Source organism: Abrus precatorius, unplaced genomic scaffold, assembly GCF_003935025.1.
Source record: "Abrus precatorius isolate BTA unplaced genomic scaffold, Abrus_2018 Scaffold10, whole genome shotgun sequence".
NCBI classification, from domain to species: Eukaryota; Viridiplantae; Streptophyta; class Magnoliopsida; order Fabales; family Fabaceae; genus Abrus; species Abrus precatorius.
In genome coordinates, this window is record NW_020874292.1 from 6,183,552 (window position 1) to 6,192,001 (window position 8,450).

General features: G+C 32.5%; 1 protein-coding gene across 1 annotated transcript; it reads right to left on the reverse strand.

Annotated features, from left to right (window-relative positions):
* Positions 1 to 4,358: 4,358 nt before the first annotated feature.
* On the reverse strand, positions 4,359 to 7,665 carry LOC113852739 (probable WRKY transcription factor 13). The gene is made up of 3 exons (XM_027483098.1): positions 7,065 to 7,665; positions 6,556 to 6,777; positions 4,359 to 4,760 (listed from the first exon to the last, which is right to left on the reverse strand). The coding sequence occupies exons 1-3, from the start codon at positions 7,388 to 7,390 to the stop codon at positions 4,589 to 4,591; spliced, it is 720 nt and encodes a 239-aa protein (XP_027338899.1). The 5' UTR covers positions 7,391 to 7,665; the 3' UTR covers positions 4,359 to 4,588.
* Positions 7,666 to 8,450: the final 785 nt, after the last annotated feature.

Below are 8,450 nucleotides of genomic sequence, written 5' to 3' on the forward strand. Positions count from 1 at the left end.
TAGTTTCATTTTTATATGGTAAAGTGAGTCTAAAAATGGAGGTGGTAAGAAACAAGAAGGAAAACAAAAAGCCAAGTGAACCAAATGTTATGGATGAAAATTCAAAAAGGTTGGCACAGATGGAGAAAGACGTAGGGTAGTACCTTGAAATAAGGGCTTGAACGTGCAGGACACGAGGGACCACGTGGGGGTCTCCGGTGGCACCGCTATGTGCGTTCAAGGAAGCTTTGTTTAGTTTTTGGCCTTGGAATTTATTTTTCGAGGTCGACCCTGCTTTTTACGTATTTCTTTTACCAATATTAATTATTTCAATAAGATCCATGCCATGCGTATTCTTTTCAAAGTAAGTGTCATTTTAAATTTTGTAATTGGGTTTAGTAAATAATGTAAGCATAAACTTGGACTTTAGTAGGGGCTCACGTGCTTGTCTTATCCTTAAACAACGTGCTCCTTTTCTTTTCCCCTATTTTCTATTCCCCAAAGTTTGAGTCTCCAATTGTCATCTTTAATTTCTGTTTTGGGTCAATGAGAATTAGCAAATCAAGGTAGACATCGTTTGAAGAATCAAAGCTAATGTCCGTGGGCTCTTCGAAAAGAAGGTTGGACTGCATATTGCTCAAAATTTTGTAATTCCTTTCGTGAGACAACTTGTTCGTGTGCATATGTTATAATATATAATCACTTTCATTCTTGTGATCGCAAGTGCTTTTTTATTTTACTTTTCTTTTTATTTTGTTAACATTAAAGGTTAACAAAATCAGACACTAACGAGATATTTTTGTACAATCAAGACAAACTTTATGTTTTATTCCATATATTAGTAATTCTTTTTGTACTGTATGGATTTTATTATTAAACATTTCTTATATAATTATTCTTTAAATTTTTTAAAAAATTTAAATTTTGTAATTATTAATAACAAATATTATATTATAATAAATAGTGTGATATATAAAAAGATTAATTTTTAAAAATACTCTCTTTTAAAAGCATTTTTACAAATACTTTAGTTCAAAAATTAGTATTTATGAATTATATATAGTGGTGGATTATTTCATAAACGTTTTATCCAAACTGCGTGAGTGAATGCCGAAACAAACTGTGAATGCAGCGATTTAGAAGTTGTATTAGGTCGCAACGCTAAAGAACAAATACAGAAACTCAAAGAACGAAATGTGAACCTTAAAATATACTGCGTATAGATGAGCCATCTTAACGAAACGAAATGATTTGCATCCATTGAACCATAAAGAACACCGAAACGATTTATACTCTAATAATTAACGGTATTCTAGTATAGAGGTAATTTATTTATTCTGTAAATTGTGTGGAAGACATGATTCTGCATGTTCGGCTAAGAAAAGCCTATTCCAAAGCATTGTGAATTGTATCTCAGTACTTGGAACTGTTACACATGCATGCTTGTACAGCAAAATCTGTTTTAGAAATATTGCTTTTCCCATATATATATACGTCACGTGGCGCTGTACTCTTATTTTGGGAGTTGTATTCGTAGCTACGTCAAACTATCTTCCATATCTTACGTGTGCCAGTTCACTTTGTATCATATGGCTAAGTTTTACTTATAAACTATATGGCCCAATATCGCCAGCTCCTACAATCTTTTATTTTTCGTCCTTATTTCTTTCCATTTTATTGGTTCAAAACATGAAAACATATAAAACTTATATGATGCCCTATTCACTGAATTTACCAACTTCCAAACATTTGTTATTTTGTGTGTTGGGTTGAGTTGTCAAAAACCATTCCCTTTCTTTATATTTCCTTTTGTTTTTAAAAGTAAACTCGAGACGCGCATATTTGATTTGTGTAACTAGGTATAATTTAGCTTGCAAAGACGTTCGTAACTTATAAAAATTCATTAGTGATTGTCTAATTTCAGGCTTCGGCCTAGAATGATCATAATACTTTTCTTTTATCTTGTTCGTTAATGAGTTATCTTGTTCTCCACTAATTATCAATCTAATGTTTATATTTTCCCAGCAATCAATAAAATAAGTAAAAACCGAAAGGAGAGAAATATTATCTTTTTGACTTCCCTCAAAGAAACAATTACAATTTGACAAGACAAATGCAGATATATATATTTTTTTGTCAACAACGAATATAGAGCTTATACAATAGTTCTTACCAATTTAGTATTCATGTAATTAGAACTCGACACAAGCCCACAGAGCAAATGAATTTTCCAAAGCGAAGATGGTCATTTAGGTCCATGCATTAGGTGGCTAACCCAATCCATCCCAATAGAGCTGAAAGGCCATTGACCAGAACAAAGAAAAGAACTCAAAGGCCAATTTTGATGAAGTTACGACTTTGGCCTGGTGTCAGAATAAAAAGGTGACTTAGTCCAAAACACCCACTATACATACTTCCTCTTGGGGTGATTAGGAAGTATATCAAGGTCTAGTGGCCACTGGCTTCAGTCCAAACTTTGACTTCAGCGACAATAAGGACTATTTTTCAGCTATGCTAGGGTAGGAATGACAAAAAACAAAAATAACCCAGCCAGGATACAATATAAACGAATAAGCATTATTTTTGTCCTTAAAAGTATTAAGTGTTATTCATTTTAATATTTGATTTATGAAAGTTTCACTTTAATGCCAAAATTTTATAAAATATTATAAATTGTACTTTAGTTTACACAATTTAGTTTATATACACTTTTAGTTACTAAGGGTGTTAATGACCTATTTTGTGCTGCTAACCTAACTTGATTTGAAGTGAATTTTGATAGATATAAATTTTAGAGCTTAAAGTTTGTGTTTTAGGATAAATTCATATTATAACTTTGAGCCATCCCAACTCAACGTAATATTTGATCTTTTTCTAAAAGCTAAATTTTTTTTAACAGTTTTATATTGTTAACAAGAATTTTTAATTGAAAAGATAATATTTTAGACAACATAATATTATACTTGTATGGATATTATTTTTAAAACATATATACTATATAATATTCCTTAGTTTTAGTTTATACTTGCTAAAAAATATAATTTTTCTGTACACTATTTTACGATTTTTCACCTTTGATGTGGCAGCATTCCTTTTGTTCACACTTTTTTTCTGTGACGTTGACCTTTTTTTTTTTTTTTTGCTGAATGATCTTAACATGACAGTAAAATACCCGTGAAGTATGATAAAACAAAGAATAGAAATGTTTTTGATAACATATTTCTTTTTTTTTTTTTTATTCTTTTAAAAAATTGAGATTTTTTTTCCTTTTCCTTTTATACATCTAAAATCTAAATAATATATTATTGTCTCTCTTTTTGTCTACCCAAGCATAGCGATACAGCCCATGGGCCAAACTTGAACTGAGAGCTGCAAACTCAAGATGGAGAATTTAGCTCAGCTATAATCTATCTACCCAATCCATCCAACAGAAGCAATTGGAGGGCCGTAATACCGGAGTGAGAATTTGGCGTAGTAAAAGAACAAACACAGGACCAAATCATAACTGTAGCCCACTTACTACTTCATCTGCATTTAACATGAAACCGGATCATGGCCCAGTACGCTGTATCCTCAGCCCATACTAGCTCTTAACTAATTATACTTAGGAAAAAAACTACTACAACTTTTGTCATGATTTGTATACTTTTCACTATTTTCCTATCATCTTTTCAGGGTCTTAAGCAATTATTTGTTCCCCGATGCTATTACAGTCCTTCTTAGAACAGTCAAGTTAATATCTTAACGTAAGGTTTAGCAGTCAAAACAAAAACTTACAAGCTTAAACGTTATATGCATACCTTTTAGTAAGAATGATATATTTACACGAGAATGAGAAATTTGAACCATAATGGTATATAAATAAACAACATTATAAATCAATTAAAATGACGTGATCCATCTATTAAGTAGTGTGCTTATTTTAAAATGTCACAAAATTTTTGTTTTAATTATGATCATTCATAATAAGATCCATTAGTTTAGATTTATTTTTGTATTTTCAAAATGAAAAAAAATATCCTCACTTGATATGTTTCTTTTTTACAATACATTTGTCCAATTCTTTTTTTTATCCTTCTTCTTCTCTCTCTCTCTCTCTCTCTCTCTCTCTTAATCTTTCTCTAGATCATAAAATATTAATTATAAAAAAGAGTTGTGAGAATAGAACTTTTCATTTTGGATATTACGAGTACGACAGTAGACCGAAGAAACTGTCTGAGCACAAGCTATCAAGTACAAAAGAAAAGGTATAGAGCTTAAGCCCGGTTTGCAACTTACAAATGTCACTGGTTTGATATTTAGTTTTCTTAATGAAACATCACCAATTGACTATCAAGGAACACTTCCTAATTGTTATTGAACTAGACGCATGCTGTAAAACTAAAAGTCAGCCACAATCTTATGTTGGGCTTTTGGAAAGGGTGAAAATGTGAGGAGTGGATGGAAACGAGTGAAAATTGACAATGAATCAAAGCATGCGTGCATAATTTCCTAGATACACTGTCAATTTTGACTCATTCCTCTCTACTTATTCTGTCTTCATCTCTACAAATTAAACACACCTCTACGATGAAAATATACATATGTAAATGTTAAGTTGGTGCATATACTACCACAAGAAGTTGCCAAGTTCAGACGGAGTTTGTGAGTCATCAAGATCAGTTGATGGAGAGTGGACATGTCTCCCTTCATATGTGGTTATCACCATCCTTGGATCCTCAGCCAAGCGCTCCACGCGCTTCTTTACTCGACAGTTATCTTGGGTGCAACGGTAATAGCTTCTGCATATGCAACATATCCAAAACACACAATCATTTGAAGAACTATATACACGGTAATTGTAGAATATAGAGATTCACCAGGTAGGGGTGAAGCTAAGAATTGGCGTAGCCAATATAACTCCTGTCATTTTTAACAATATTAGAAGGGGTGGGGAGATGTTGTGTGTGTGTGTGTGTGTGTATTTTACAATTCTAGAAGATAGATTTTTTGTTTTTGTTGTTTTTGTTTTTTGTGTTCTTCTCAAATTAACTTTAACATTTTATTTTAATTATTTTTGTTGATTGTTAAGGTAAAATGAAATTTTTTTTATTGGAGAACAATATTAAAAACACAAAGTATTTTTCTTAAATTTATTTCGTTGAATTCCATAATAATATGTTAAATATAAAATAAATTTTTTTGACACGAATGATGCAATTTTGAAGGACTGTGTTAGATTAAATATATAACAATATATCAGTGAGAAGAGTTCAGAAAAATTAAATTTGTGATTTTATTTTATTTAACCCACGCTTTCGACCAAGTCAATCTTGTTCTAGTAGAAATCGATCTTAATATCATCAAATTTCTTGAATTATGACATTGGGTTTAAATTAAAAAAATTGAACTGATCAAAATATATAAACAAAGGACAATTTTAGTCTCTGTCTTTCTCGCTCTCTATCTCTCTCTGTACACACATATATATTATTAATTAACTTGTGTTGTTGGATTATTCATTGCCATATTAAGTGCTGTTGAGTAATCATGGCAGGGAAAACAAGCACTCACCATGATCCTTTAATTGTAACTCAGTTAATAAGCAAATCCTCCTAGCCATTTCTTTTTGTACGTAACATTACATACAATCTTGAACCTAAAAAAGGTCAATAAAGCCTGAGCTAGCTGCCTCACAATGATGGCTTTCTTATTTTTTCAAATCAATCTTTTGCATTACCTTATCCTTTTGCAAGTTCATAGTTAGTTCTCGGAAAACAGCACCGTATTATAAGAAAGATGTTTGTGGATGTCAATTGACAAAATTTTCAACCTCCCTATTGTAATTTCAAACACAATGATTAAAAATGATAACGAAAGTATGACTACGTGTTACAAAATTTAGCGGTATCCTTTTGTTGTAATACCCCCAGTCTAATAACTGACAACATAATTGATTGCAATATCATTGTTGGACAAATATTAACGATAAAATTATCACAATCCAAATATCCATATTGCTAGAGCTATTGCATTAGAAAAAAAGCACAATAGCCTTCCCTGTTCCCATATTGTGTGTTTCCACAGTAAAACATTCCTCAAGACACGAATATCCTATAAAGGGCTTTCGGTGGGGAAAAGTCTAAGCACAGTCCTAGAGTACTAGCAATGCTATGTATCATAAATGTTCAACAGGAAAAACAACTCTGCGTTCTTGTACTTACCCATGCTATAACATCAGAGATTCAATTTAGTTCTTTAATACTGGCAGATTTACATCCTCTCCTTTAAAATAATAATAATATTTAGAAAACTCTTGCATTTTTTCCCGAGAAGACATAAAGTGAAATGTAGCTGTCATATGATCAATGATTACAATCATGTACGTATATTACGAGCCAAATATTCAATTCTGATAAAAGTATGAAACAATAATGAGAGGTGGTTTGTGGGGGGGGAGAGAGAGAGAGAGAGAGAGAAGATATCAAATTTAAACAAATGTGCTTTCAACTTTTGTTGATCTGTGCACCAGTCACTACTAGTAATGCCAAACAGAAAGAGAGAAAATTTTAAATTGGAGAATATCTGAATATATACCTCGGGTGCTGCGTGTTCTTTACCACTTTCTGCCCGTACTTTCTCCACTTGTAGCCATCATCCAACACATCCACATCGCTCATAGTCTTGAAGCAAAACCTAGGCTCCCTAACCTTCCTTCTTGCCTTGATTTTCTTCATCTTCATGGCAGAAACCCCTAGATGATTATCATCTCCTCCAATTCTTTTACCCATCAAGCAATCCGTTACTTCTCCCCATGCCCTAAACAAAACTCATCTCTCTTTATTAATCTTTATTATAAAGATTAACTACAGATGGATATTTATATCCTCTTCCATTCTTAAATAATATGATATAAACTTGTTGGAGAGAAAATCACAGGAAAAGTAAAATATAACCATTGAGTTAATTAATGTTATGTAATCAATTACGGTGGTCCTTGTGTTTTTCTCTCTCCAATAATACACGAGATCTAAATATATTACGAAACCAAACTGGCTAGCATGCATGGTAATATGTGAAATTGAAAGTACCGGAAAATTTCTCACCATGAATTCACTCTCGATCTGTTCATGGAAAAGAGTTGACCTCCTCCTACTCCTCCTCCTCCTCCTCCCAAACTTGAAGTGAGATCTTCTCGTGGTCTTTGAACAGCGGTTGAGAATAGGGTTTCCGCAAAATTTGCAGTAGAAGCAGCAGCTTCAGATGAAAGTGAAGGAGCTATTGCACTGATGGTTTTCAAAGATTGATGGCAACCCAAAAGAGGAAAGGTTAGGTTTGGTGGGAAAGGAATGAACCCCATCTGCGTAGGATTCGGATCTTGCTCTTCGAACAAACTATGGTTAACAATAGTTTGGGACGTTGTTGACATCATTTCCTGATTCTCTTTCTCTCTCGTTTTCCTTCTCCACCCTTTACGACTCAACACAATCTCTAGCTATCTACCTCTACCGAAAGTTAGAGAAGATGAGGGATAAAAAAAGAGACAAATGGATTGGTTCGGTTCCTTTGATTTACAGAAATAATATAGAGGGTTTCTCTGGAACCTTGGGGACGAGGTTACACAATGATCGCGAAGTATATCTTATAACGTCGTCGCTCAACCAACTTTCCCTTTTCTCTTTGGCTCTCGTTTAGTTTTTTCTTTCTTCAAAGGATGTATGTTAATTTCTAATAAATTTCTTTTATCAAGTCATATGTGAAGGGTTGAGTAATAAGATAGATATTGAAATAGGAAAAATAATTAATTAATAAATAGGTGGGTAGGGCAGAATGTTGAAAAAAGGAAGCGAGAATATGCTAAAGGAGAGACTACAGTAACAATTCTAGCTACCAGACCTTGCGGTTTGCTTCAAATGATCATGGTCCTGTTTGTCCTATAAAGCTTGGAAATTCTATGTCCTTCGTGGTTAGTGGAACTTCACTGTGGCATGAAAGTCAACAATACAAGACAAATAATGGTTCGACAGAGAGGTTGCTCTCTTACACCCTAATTTGAAAAAAATATATCAATCTTAACTTTTTTTTATATTTAATTTTTACACTTATTTTACATTTTTATTATTTTAAAATTATATCACTCATCATATTTAATACTTTCTCTCTCTTTCCTTTTAATTCTCTTCTTTTTTCCTTAAAATGAATACACTCCAATAGGTGTATTTTTTTTTTCATAATGAATATAACTTTCATGCAACAGCCCCGTCACTGTATATAATAATTATAATATGGGCAAAAGGGAAACCTGTTGAGTGCACAATAATAGAACGAGGGATACATAATTAAGTATGAGTGAAAATTATCATTCACCAATTCACCATTGATTATTCCTTAAAAAAGGTAAAAAGAGAGCCGGTGATACATGTATCTTTTTCACTTTGTAGGGTTTCTTTTATATCTTTTCATTATAAAGATGAGCTCTTTTGGGGCACCAT